This window comes from Cricetulus griseus, chromosome 2, assembly GCF_003668045.3.
Source record: "Cricetulus griseus strain 17A/GY chromosome 2, alternate assembly CriGri-PICRH-1.0, whole genome shotgun sequence".
NCBI classification, from domain to species: domain Eukaryota; kingdom Metazoa; phylum Chordata; class Mammalia; order Rodentia; family Cricetidae; genus Cricetulus; species Cricetulus griseus.
The window spans coordinates 325018759-325031953 of NC_048595.1; the positions used below are offsets into that span (position 1 = coordinate 325018759).

The 13195-nt window shown below is 39.5% G+C and overlaps 1 protein-coding gene across 2 annotated transcripts; it reads left to right on the forward strand.

Annotated features, from left to right (window-relative positions):
* The first annotated feature begins 89 nt into the window (after positions 1–89).
* Dimt1 (DIMT1 rRNA methyltransferase and ribosome maturation factor) lies at positions 90–13088 on the forward strand. 2 transcript variants are annotated; one of them, XM_027401521.2, is made up of 12 exons: positions 90–300; positions 594–667; positions 2021–2107; positions 2631–2692; positions 2771–2864; positions 2947–2996; positions 4944–5067; positions 5428–5520; positions 6370–6434; positions 7853–7916; positions 9804–9910; positions 11489–13088. In XM_027401521.2, exons 1-12 carry the CDS (start codon positions 222–224, stop codon positions 11529–11531), a joined length of 942 nt encoding a protein of 313 aa, XP_027257322.1. In that variant the 5' UTR covers positions 90–221; the 3' UTR covers positions 11532–13088. The 2 variants fall into 2 exon arrangements, with proteins under 2 accessions (XP_027257322.1, XP_035296448.1); XM_035440557.1 differs by having other exon boundaries at positions 2947–2989; positions 4937–5067.
* The last annotated feature ends 107 nt before the right edge of the window (positions 13089–13195 follow it).

Genomic DNA, 13195 nt, shown 5'->3' on the forward strand with positions numbered 1-13195 from the left:
CAGCCGAAACTCCAATTCCCGGCGGCCACCGGTCTCGAGCCGGGTCTCAGCAGAGACTACAATTCCCAGCGGTTACTGGGCTCCAGCCTGCCACTGCTGGGAGGGTCCCTGAGCGCAGTGGGAGGGGAAGTGGGCCTCACCGGAGCGTTTGTCGTGACGGCACCGAGTCGACTTCCACGCGGTGTTCGCTGCTTTCTCCTTGCCCCCGGACTCCTAAGAAGATGCCGAAGGCGAAGTCCTCGGCGAGTGGCCGCCGGCGCGAGCGGCAGGAGCAGCGCCGGGAGCTGAAGCGGGCCGGAGGTGCGGCGGCGTGGAGGGAGCTGGGGGCGGACCGCGTCTGTCGGTGCGATCTGACCCGCGGCGCGGGAGGCCGCTCCGAGGAGGGTGCACGCTCAGCGCTGAGCCTTCCCCGCGCCTGGTCGTCCGTGCCAGCGGGAGGGATGGATGGACTTAAAGCTGCGTCCCAACCCCAGACGAGAGCCTGACGCTTGTGGCATCATTGGTGCAGAAATCCTCCGTGCTGCTTCTCTGGGACGGCCTGGGATAGATCTTGAAAAGTTGGGAAATTAAGGCTGCTTCGTGTTTTATTCCAGGACTCATGTTCAACACAGGGATTGGGCAGCACATTTTGAAAAATCCTCTAATTGTTAACAGCATTATTGATAAGGTGGGTATAGACGAGAAAAGGCAGAGGTTTGTGTGTCATCTTTTTCGGAGTGCTTACACCTGGTATAACATGACGTTGTGTACACTTATCCCAGCACTTGGGGAAGCTGAGGTTGGGCGATGTTTTGTTCAAAGCCAGCTTGTGCTACATAGTGAGAATCTAAGAAAATAAAAATAAGATATGGTACCCGACATAAAATAGGTGTTCTGTATTTGTGTGTTTAATGGGTTAAGAATTGTCTGAGATTCACATGCTGTCTTTTGCATACTTCGTTCTGAGTCTCTTCCTGCTGACCTTCAAGTCCTGTATCTTTTCTGTGAATTATCTGCCTGGTAGGTGGACTTTTCTTTGTACTTGTTTATTAATTTCCAGATTATTTAATCATCTTTTGGAGGTTTTTTTTTTCTTGTTTGTTTTTGAGACTGGATGTCATGTAACTCAGGCTGGCCCAAAATATAGTAGGTGAACATAGCCAACCTTGAATTTCTGTTCCCCCGATTCCACTTTCCAAGCGTCTGTGATTGTCTTATATTTATTCTAGAGTTTAAACTTATGTCTAAATCACACAGTAAGTTTGTTCCTGTGAAAAATATATAGTACTGCATATAAATTATCTGGAGGATTATTCTGTATGTGCTAATGTGTTGTGGTTATGAATGATTGAGAACCAGGAGGTAAAATAAAGACAGTACAAATTCTGTACGGACAAGGAGCTGTAAAAAAAAAGTTTAATTACCAGAAGTTAAAAAGTTTAATCACAGAATATTCTAGTTGTATGTATATGTTGACACACAGTTTTATGAGGTTGTTATAGTTTTACTACACAGTGGGTTAAGAATTGAGAAATCTGCTGGGCGGTAGTGGAGCACACCTTTAATCCCAGCACTCAGGAGGCAACGGCAGGCAAATCTCAATGATCAATGAGTTCGAAGCCAGCCTGGTCTACAAAGTGAGTTTCAGGACAGCCAGAGAAACCCTGTCTCAAAAAAAAAAAAAAGGAGAGAACTCTTGGTCCCACATGCTGACCATAGGCAAGCTCAACAAGCTCTTTCCCATTTTTACCTTCTTGACAGGAGCAGACTTAGAGGTTGCTGGAATTATCACCAGTGTAGAAAGCAGGAAGCCATTTGTGCTTGTTCTTGCTTTTCTTCTGACTCCAGAAGTTGAATATATCCCCTCTATTAGGAAATGGAGATACTCATTTATACCTACTGCACTTAAGGCAGTATTGTTAACAAGAAGAATGAAGCTAGACTAAAATCTCTTTTAACTTGCATTGATGAGTAGAAACAGTCATTTATAAGGTATGTGTTCAGGTGGGCCAGAAGCATAAGGAGTTGTGCTTGCTTTTAGGCTGCATTAAGACCTACTGATGTGGTGCTGGAAGTTGGGCCTGGGACTGGAAACATGACTGTCAAGCTGTTAGAAAAGGCCAAAAAGGTAAAAAAAGAAAGAGGGGGGCACTTATGTGTTACTACTAAATTAGCTCAACTGGTTTAAAATATAAATGTTTTAATTGCCATTGTTTCAATAGTAATTATTGAGCCTTTAGAAATTTTTAACTCTGAAAATGAAATGTATTAAGAAAACAAAATCTACCCTTGGTGTGTTGATGGGAGATCTAATATAGCAAGTGTCTGTCTTGTAGACACAGTCAGTGAAACCTCTGTGATGTTATGCCTTCTGTTCTGGATATCAGTTAATAAAGAGTACTGGGAGTGGATCTCTTGTGGGCTGTCTAAAAACACTGATTAAATAAGGGTGTTCTTTTCATCATCTCCAGCTACAAAGCATGGAGACAGACCAAACAAGATGTTGTTTGAAGTGGTAGAATACAGTTGAGGGGGTATTCATGTTAGGCCTGGAAAAAGCTTAAATCATGTAGATCATATGAGTTATTGCTTGGATGGTAAAAGATTTATACTCCATAGTGAAGCTTTTTTTTTTTTTATTGTTAATGTAGGTAGTTGCCTGTGAACTTGATCCAAGGCTAGTAGCTGAACTTCACAAAAGAGTTCAGGGCACGTGAGTATATGTAATAATTAAAGTACATTTCAATCTCATGAAACAACATTCTCTTAAAATTTCTTTCCTTGTTATCAGGCCTCTGGCCAGCAAACTCCAGGTCCTGGTGGGAGATGTATTGAAATCAGATTTGCCGTTCTTCGATGCTTGTGTGGCAAACTTGCCCTATCAGGTATCCCTCAGACTGTCAGAAGCATCCCACTAAGTAATTCTCCGATGTCTTTTCTCAACTCAAACTGTGAATTCTCTTTCAGATCTCCTCTCCCTTTGTCTTCAAGTTGTTGCTTCACCGACCATTTTTCAGGTTTGTGTAAAACCACACAATTACTGCTAAAGTTTAGACTGACAATTTAGGCCAGAACACAGCCAAAAATGAACACACCTGAAAAACTACTAGAGCATTTCTATAGAAAATACAAGTTTTTGGGACAGGAATGTAGCTCAGTGGATGGAGTGGAATGCTTACTGATGTCCAGAAAGCCTAGAGTTCCATCTCCAGCACCACATAAAACTCAGCCTGGTGGCATATGCCTGTAATCCAGATGTGAGGACCAGAAGCAGGAGCATTGCTTTATCCTCATCTTTGGCTACATAGCTAGTTCAGGCCCAGCCTAGGTTGTATAATACCCTGGTCTCAGAAACACACACACACACACACACACACACACACACACAACACACACACACACACACACACACACACACACACAAATACTACTAGGAAGGTCTTTTAGTTAATTTTTTACTTGGGGTGGTAAATGTGTGTGGACGCTTTTCCCTCTGCTTTCTAATACTCTCCAATAAACTGACAGAAATTTCTTAACATTATGTCTAGGTTCTTGTAGTAACTTAGTTGTTAAAACAGTGTTTTATACCAGTGGCTTTGAAACTAAGTCACATACCTCCTCAGTGTTTATAAAATAAACTCAAAATTGTAGGAGCCATAACCATCCTTTTTTAACATTGTGTGTGCATGTCTGTGCACTTACAGAGGTCAGAGGACAGCTTGCACATCTCAGGGATCAAACTCAGGTCATCAGGCTTTAACATGCATCACACACACACACACACACACACACACACACAACACACACACACACACACACACACACACACACACCCGTCCCTCACCACCATTCCTTCTTTAATGACAGGGAATAGGTTATATCAGAAGACAGCTTCATATGGCTTTATGAAAGTTTTGTTTGGGGTGGGCGGTGGTGGCACACGCCTTTAATCCCACCAATCGGGAGACAGAGGCAGGTGGATCTCTGTGAATTTGAGACCAGCCTGGTCTACAATAGTTCCAGGACAGCCTCCAAAGCCACAGAGAAATCCTGTCTCAAAACCACCCCCTCCCCCCCCAAAAAAAGTTTTCTTTGGGGTATGCAGAGATATATGGATATATCCTGGAGGCCAAGATTGGAGGATTGTGAATTCAAGACCTGCTTAGGCAACTTTGTGAGACCTGATCTCAAAATAAAAAGCAGACCTAAAGGACTGGAGATATAACTCAGTGGTATACATACATGAGGCCTTCGCTTCAATTCCCACTACACCACACCCACATCTCAAATACAGATGTTAAACATGTCTCCATCACTTGCTGAAGAAGTCCACATATTGCTGAACTAAGAGAACACTGGACATTGTAACCTACCAGGCCATACCTCAGATATAGTTCCAGCTATATAATTTCCCGTGGAGTCAACTTTACTGTGGGTTTTTTGTTGTTGTTGTTGTTGCTGTTGTTTTTGGTTTGTTTGCTTTCAGAAGGCATCATAGACTAATACATAAGAGTAATACTAATACAACAACAGGTCAGAATAGTTGTTCCATCTAATCCATGAGAGAAAGCCATCTTCCTTGGGGTTAAGAGTATACCTGTATGTTTTGTATCGATAACGCTAAGGCTGAAAGTGCTCTGCCTTCTGATCATACTGCCATTAACAACAAGTCCTCCCAGGACAATTCACTGTGGTTAAAAATACAATTATCTGGAGAGGTTGCTCACTGGTATATGCTGTTGCTGTACTCCCAGCACTCACATGGCAGCTAACATATGGCTGTAACTCCTGTTCTACGGTTCCAATGCCTACTTCTGACCTCCATGGGCACCTGTTCCACACACAGTACAAATACATACATGCAGGCAAACACTCAGACACATAAAAAACAAATTTTTAGTTAAAAACTATGGCTGTGTTTGAAGATGAGCAATTTTTCTTATTCATTTCTGCTTCCTTTTCAGATGTGCTGTACTTATGTTTCAAAGAGAATTTGCTCTTCGTTTGGTTGCAAAACCGGGAGATAAGTTATACTGCAGACTCTCCATTAATACACAGCTTTTAGCACGTGTGGACCATTTAATGAAGGTATGTGAGTTGTTTTTTTTATTTTATTTTATTTTTTTGTTTTTAATCCTTAAATAATCTAGTTTAATTCATCCTGAGCACTTGCCCTTGCCCTACAGGGTCTTGTTTTCTAACTCTGACTAGCCTGGAACTATCAGCTTCCCAAAGCCTAAGCCACCATACCTGGCCAACAGATGTCTTTGGTTACCAATTTATAAAGTTACCCTTGCCAGATATGACATACACCTTAACCAGGAGGCAGAGGGGTGAATCTCTGTGAGTTCCAGGCCGGCCAGACCTGCATGGTGAGACCCTGTATCAAAACAAACAAAAAGTAAATGAAGTTGCCTGTGAGAGGACTAAACATTTTCTGATTAATAGGTGGGGAAGAATAACTTCAGACCGCCTCCCAAGGTGGAGTCCAGCGTTGTAAGGATAGAACCTAAGAATCCGCCACCACCTATCAATTTTCAGGTGAGGCCAAAATACTAGGTCTTTAAAGGCAAAAAATATCCAGGTTGGAAAATGTCATTCTAAAGCAGCAGAACAATACTAATTCAACCTGAGTATCCAAACACAGGAAGATAGGAAGTACAGTGCAGTCTCAGGTTGGAGTCGTTTGATGGAAAAGAGTTAATGTGTACCACACAAAAACATGGAAAATTTTTATAAAAAAATATAGTTGCATTTCAAAACTTAAGATTATACATGCTGGAAACATCTGTTTGAATAAAACTTGGAAAATTAAAAGTCCTGTTTGAATAATACTGTGGTAACTTTTTGGTGTTGCTAGAGTGAAAATCCCAGGCCTTATGCATGTGGAAGCTCTTGTGGAAACATTTTTTCAATTAAAATGACTGATTTTGTGATCAGAAAAAGAACTAGATGATTTGGTATAAAATTCAACTAATTATATTAGAAAAAACATTTTGCACAAGCTGCATCCTAAATCACATTTGTGTTTTGAATTTGGTATTTTGAGGTACAGTTGCTTGTGGCTCAAGACTAGGCTCAAATTCTCTTATGTACTGGATGACTGAACTCCTAATTGTAAGTGCTAGGATTATAGGCATGTGCCACTGTCCTTAGTTTGATTCTATTTTGAAAGTGTTCCAACTGCTATGTTATATATGGGGACAACTTTTTTTTCCTATTAAATTCAGTGAGATTTAAACAAGTACAGAAGTCAAGTGTATATCTTTTTGCATATATTCTATCAAGATGTAGGCCATTTTCATTCTCTCTGACTTTATATGTTAAAAATGATCATAGCTAGCAGGCATAGTTACGTATTCTAAGGAAAATATTCATCTTGTATTTCAGGAATGGGATGGCTTAGTAAGGATCGCTTTTGTTCGGAAAAACAAGACTCTGTCTGCTGCATTCAAGTAAGTATTCTACTGCTTTGTAACAGTGAAGGACCATTTTTCCAGGTAGTGAAAGCATTTGGTCCTTTACCCAGAAAGGGCTACCCTAAAGTACAGAGATTAGGCAGAATGTAATAACGAAAAGTGGAGTTGGAAGTCAAATCAGGTTTTTTTTGCAAAACAGGAAAAACTAATCTAACCACACATTTCCCATGTTTTTGCTTTTGGGTTTTCTCCTCTTCCTTATTTTTCTGTGGGTGGGGATATGTGTCATGGTGCACACTTGAAAGTCAGAGGACTATTTTGAGGACTGGGTTATCTCCCACTTAGGTGTTTAGGGCATGGACTCAGGTTATTAGGCTTGCACAGCAAGTGCCTTTACCAGCTGAGCTACCTTCTAGTCTTTGTGCTGTTTTATTAACTTGAGAGATCTAACACAACTTGGGTGTCCAAGGGTAAAATAGGTGAGATTTGATTTAGAGTGTGTGGACTTTTTACCCTGGCCATGCCAAGGATTGAACCTGAGGTTTAAGCATGCTACCTGAGCATTCTGTCACTCAGTGACTCACCCATCACCTAGACCTCCTGTTACCTTCTGAGTTCGAAGCTGGCCTTGAACCTGCAATCAGCCTTTCTAGCAGCTGTATTATTATAGTTCGTTGCCACCAAGCCTAGCAAAGTTGTTTTGGGTTAGGGAGGTTTTGTGGAGTATCTAAGAACCCTTCAGAATTGAAGTTTGTGCGCGAAAGGCACCATATCTGTAGCTCAGCTACTTAGAATGTTAAGATGCTGTTAACACTAGAGCACTGGAATTTTGTGGCCAGCTTGGGAAGCGTAATAAAAACCTGTCTTTTTTTTTTTTTTTTCTTTAAGCATTGTGTATGGGAGTGTGGGGGTTTTAAAAAAAGCACTGTTGAGAATTTGACTCATGTAAAGAACAAGAGAACTTAGAGATGTTTATTAGGACTCTTTTTATATAAAGTGTTATCTTTTTAAGTTTAAATATTCTGTGCCCTTTTTAAATTCCTGAATTTCTCCAAGTCATACATTCACTTTTTTTTTTGTTTTTTTTTTTCTTTTTGGATACATGGTTTCTCTGTGTAATAAATAGCCCTAGCTGCCCTAGAACTCTTTGTAGACCAGGCAGGCCTTGAACTCACAAACATCCACCTGCCTCTGCCTCCTGAGTGCTGTGATTAAAGGTGTGCACACCACTGCTTAGCCTTACTTTAAAATTACATTGGGCGTGGGGGATGGGGCTCAGAAAACACCTTACAAGAGTGGTCCTTCCTCCATGTAGGTTCTGGAGCTTGATTTCAGGTTGTTCGGCATTGCAAGTGCCTTTATCACTGAGCCACCTCATAGGCCAATGTATATTTCATTTTGTCTAAATTTAAATTACATATAATCTGACTTTGTAATTGTCACTTAATCTCCAGATCAAGTGCAGTACAGCAGCTGTTGGAAAGGAACTATAGAATTCACTGTTCAGTACATAACACTGTAAGTAGAAATTATCATTTCAGTGATTTTTGTTCATTTAAGACAGAGTCTTAGTGGAGGCTGGCCTCGAACTCAGAGATCCTCCTGCCTCTCCCTCCTAAGTGCTGCCCCTTTACTTTTAAAACTGTCCTTTACCAGTGTCTTCCAGAACACAGCCATGCTGCTTCCTCGGTCTGCCTTTCTGGATTACTCACAAAAGCATAACCTTTTTTACTCTCTGTTTGAAGCATGCTTTTCCTAAGACTTGGGGTTTCTTTATTCTTTCTCTAGGACCCCCTGCCTACCATGTGCCTGATCTCAATGCAGACTCAATTCAGGCAGCACAGCTCTTGCCTTTCTCCTCCATCCTTTTCAGAGCAGCTGCCAAGACTCACAGCTTGTCTGCTCTAATGAAATTGGTTCAAGCTTCCCCTACAACTCCCCCCCCCCCCCCCCCCCCCGCACCAAGTTATTTTTCTCTTAAACCTATATATTCTGTGGGACCCAATACATAATGTGTAACTAGTCCAACCAAGTCTCTTTGTGGTTTTTGAAATGGCCTTGCTATGTAGCTTAGGCTGGGTTTGAACAGCCCCACAGCGATCTTCCTGCCTGAGCAGGGTGAGCACCATGCCTAGCTAGTTTCAAAAAGTTAGTTTTGCTGTGAACTCTGAACCAACTCTTCTTTAACATTTGTATTTAACCCTAGTAAGAGTTGGATTCATCTGATCTGTAATTCTTTAAATGTATTGATTAGTAGTTTGCATGGCTTAAACGAGTGGAATGTTCCTACCCAAACTGTGATTATTCTGTTTGTTGCTCAGTGTGGCCCAGGCTGCCACTGTGTAGTTAAGAATGTCTAAATCCCTGATGCTTCTACCTTTATCTCCCAATTGCTGTGATTAAAGAAGTGTGTCACCACTGCCTCATCTGGAGATCTTAAATAATCAGAACAAAGCGTGGGTATTTTTGGTCATGTGCCTCATGCCTCTTCACAGTTTGAAGTATGGCAGTCCTCATGAATATACATATGCATGCATATATGCTAAGTTTGTTGTTTTTCAGCATCTTTAAGTTTGACAAAGCAGACATATTTAAGACTATTTCCTTTGTATTTTTTTTTATGCCCAAACAGTACTGTCTCCATTCTCTAATATGAACAAAAGCTACTACATATGAGTCTAAATTTAAAAACATGAAGTTGTATTTTAAATGGTCTATGGGTAAATGGTGAGTGAAGTAAAAATCAAATCACTATTTTGTTGTTTTGAGACAGTCTTACTCTGTAGCATAGGCCTGCCCTATACTTAAGTTACTCCTTCCTCTCTCATAAGTGCTGGGATTACAGGGGTGAGCTATGATACTCCCCACCAACATGTGATATACTTACGAGAGAAGTCATTTCTGAGAAAACTTACCTGGTTAGGTGAGCTGTATGAATCAGTAATGGCTTTTAAATTTTACTCACTTTGTGAGGTCTGAACGCTATTATTTTAACGATGAAAAAGGGCAGTATGTGCATGATAGCTCGAAGTATTCCAAGTACTGTGACACAAAATCAGCCTCCTAATTAGAGAAATCCAGAGGTTTTTTTTACTTTTTTTTTTTTTTTTTTGGTTTTTGGAGACAGGGTTTCTCTGTATTGCTTTGGAGCCTGTCCTGTAACTCAGTGTGTAGACCAGGCTGGCTTGGAACTCACAGAGATCTGCCTGCCTCAGCCTCCCTAGTGCTGGGATTAAAGGTGTGAGCCACCAACGCCCAGCTAGAAATCTAGATCTTACCCAATATGTCAGGTGTTCCCACTGTCATTTACAAATCTATTAAAAGTGACTATAAACTTAAAGAAAAGAGTCATGGTGTCTTCATTAAAGATATGTTGTTCATTTATTCTGAATCTTATATTGATAGGTAATACCAGAAGATTTCAGTATAGCAGATAAAATACAGCAAATCCTAACCAGCACAGGTTTTAGTGACAAACGGGCCCGTTCCATGGACATAGATGACTTTATCAGGTAATTACATTTGGTGGTGTTGTTCTAAATGTTTACATTTCTTTACTGTGGTATTTTAGATTAGAGACTTAAAGGCTTTTAAGCGGCATAAGGTGCTACCTGGGAGAGTTATTGCATAGCACTTCCATAGTGTGGCACAGTATTTGGTGTAAAGCAGTGGTTCTCAACCTTCCTAACACTGTGACCCTTTGATAGTTCCTCATGTTGTGGTGACCCCAGCCATAAAATTATTCTCATTTCTACTTTGTAACTGTACTTTTGCTACTGTTAAGAATCATAATGTAATATCTATATTTTCCAATGGTCTTAGGCGATGCCTCTGAAAATGTCATCTAACACCCGCCCCCCCAAGGGGTCACGACCCACAGGTTGAGAACCACTGGTGTGAAGGATGGCAGCTAGGTAGCTGCAGCAGAATGAGTATATTAAGACTGGTAGTAAAGAACAGTCTGCGCCATAAGTAGCCTGGGTTTATGTGTGCTGTGTGTGTTGCTTTTCTCCTACTCCAAGCCCAAACTCATTCATTGTCTTAATAGGGTATGCTTACCTCTTCAAATAGCCTGTAAGGTAGAAAAATCATTTTAACACATGTAATTAGATTTGATGATCCATCATTTCCTTACTTTAGAATAGCTGTTAAACACAGTTAAAATAAGTGATTTGGTAAGCACAAAACATCAGTTATAACCACATCTGATTACTCCTTTAATAATAGATGTGGCCTAAGGCAAATTCTACACCTATTAAGTTAAAGGGCACCAGTTACTTAGCATTTGGAACAAAAATCTGTTTTCCTTTGTACTACGTAAGTTTCAGTTCATTACCCAATTGTACTAACTTGTTTTGCTTTTACTAACACTTCCAGAAGTTCCTGGACATTTATTTATTTATTTTTTAGTTCCTGGACATTTTGTTTACTATATATGCTAGACAAATACTCTACTTCTAGGATAGGATGTATCCACGTTTAGCCAGTTTACTGTTAAAGCAGTAGTGTTAAAAAGATGGATAGAGTACTTAAGGAATTGTTTTATTGGTTGGCTAGCAGAATACTGAGTCTTCACTGACTGTTAACCCTGATAGTTGAATGCTTTTCCAGACATATTAATCCATACAGGCCATCCTGAAAAGTAAACGCAGGTCCAAACATACTGTATTTTAAACTTCCTTCTTAAAACTTCCTCAGGGTACCACTTTCTAATGTAAGTCAGATAAGAACATAATATCAACAAGGAAGTAAAATGTATTTTATTAAGCTTCAGTAAGAGTTAAGAGAATAATTCATCTCACTTTGCTTGTTTCTTTTTTAGCTGGTCATGCTGAGATAGAGTAAGGGCTGATGAGCAAAGCCTGGGATAGCAGCTCTTTATAATTTCAGTCAAACAGTAGGTTACAAGACATAAACCCGACACCGTCTATTTAGCCAATGTATTTGGAGAGTAACATTTCTTTTAATAACTAGTACTAGGAATAGGTGTGTATGTTCATGTGTATATGTATTAAAGGTACAGGTACGTTATGTGTCAAAAGTTGGGGTTTTTTTGGTAACACCATTCATTTTCATTTTTCCCCCTTTAGGTTGTTACATGGATTCAATGCAGAAGGTATCCACTTTTCCTAGCAATTTGAAAACAATTTTTTTCAAGACCAAGAAAAAAATGAAATTATACCTTCCTAATATTATCCTGTATGTTAAAAGTGGTTGAGTCTATGTATTCTTTTTGTTTTTAAGTGTTTTAAATATACTGCAAAGGACAGGGTTCAACATACATAATGGTTTTCAAGTTCAAAAGCCGCAGATATGCACAACCATACATTTAAACTTTCTAATAATTTATTGTATAAAGATGTTACTTTTTTATTCATTGTATTATGAAATATGAGGCCTATTTTAGGCCTGCAGTTCAGTCAGTCACAAATCCCTCCTCCTCCTCCTCCTTATTCTTATGTACAGTAAGTTACTTAACACGACTTTCCTTTACATACCCTCCTCATCCTATATATTGTTGCAATACAGACAATGTTGCCTATCTGGGTAAGCTGAGTCTGCTGCAATTATACAGTGTAGGCATGCTCTCTGACTCTACCTGTGAAATGCAGAAGCTTAGAAACAAAGTAATAAAATATTACATCTCTATTTTCTTGGGGGAGACAAGATCTACAAATTTCAGATTTAGAAAAATCCCAGAAGGGTTTATAAATCAAATGGGCTTTATTAATTTGGTGATCTTCTTTTCTTTCATGAGTGACAGGGTGTTTTTTTGAGGTTGACCTCAAAAAATCTTGTCTTAGCCTTCTAAATGCTGGAATTACATTTATATCCCACCGTGTGTAGCTTCAAAATAAGTTTTCCAGTTTCAGTTTTCAGCTTTTTAAAAGAACAGCCATTTCCCACAACTACAGTCTCCTGGTGGTTCCTTACTTCTGGACAATTAGAATTCTAGTACCTGGTACTTCTTTTTAAGCTATTTAAAATTTGTCAGACTTAAGATAAATGCTGTTTTTATTTTAATAAATTAAACGTTTTATTTATATAAGGAAATTATATAAATTTGGCTCTCTTTGTAACCAAAACTTAAAACGAATGTTTCCAATTAATTTAGCTAAGGATGCTAAGTAAACTTAAGAATACAAGTGGTTTGCCTACACAGACATTATTCCCCCAAAATCTGGCTTTAAAGTCATATAGTAAATGTTACTATGATTTTGAGTAGTTAACTATCAATAGTTAAAATAATGTATAGCAGCCTTGAAGTTTCAGAAAGTGCTAAAGAACATTTAGTCTAAAACAAAAAAAATTACTTCGCTGCAAAAGCTACTTTTGTTACACAAACAGTAACTATTCTTAAGGGTTAATTATCTTTAATGTCACAGAACTGTTTTGCAGAGTTCATTTGTACATACCATCGCCACCTTTAGAGAAACAGTTCCACTTAACTAGGCTTTCTCAGCTTGTTTCCCTGTACTCACCAGCTGCTGACCTTAGTCCCCTTTACTGGTCTTCAGTTTCCCTTGTAATGCTCAATCATATTTTAGTTCTCAAGATGTTTGCTGGTACCAGTTTCAATACTTTGACTACGGATTAAGATTGTATCTATAAAGAAGATTGTATCTATAAAGACCCTCCAAAGACAGTACCTGTCCAGTGCCATTAAAGCTAAACTGTTGTGCTTAATGAGCAAGTTTGTGTGTTTGTTGCCTACTACATATGAGGTGTTCACAAAAATTACCCTTTTATTGGCAACACAGTCTTTCTACATAGCTGTGGAATTCACTACGTAGACC

Excerpts from the sequence above, each read along its gene's own strand:
- Dimt1 (XM_027401521.2), top strand. The coding sequence starts at position 222 with ATGCCGAAGGCGAAGTCCTCGGCGAGTGGCCGCCGGCGCGAGCGGCAG. Across the intron at positions 301-593 it reads GGAGCTGAAGCGGGCCGGAG|GACTCATGTTCAACACAGGG; the intron begins GTGCGGCGGCGT and ends GTTTTATTCCAG. Across the intron at positions 9,911-11,488 it reads GACATAGATGACTTTATCAG|GTTGTTACATGGATTCAATG; the intron begins GTAATTACATTT and ends TTCCCCCTTTAG.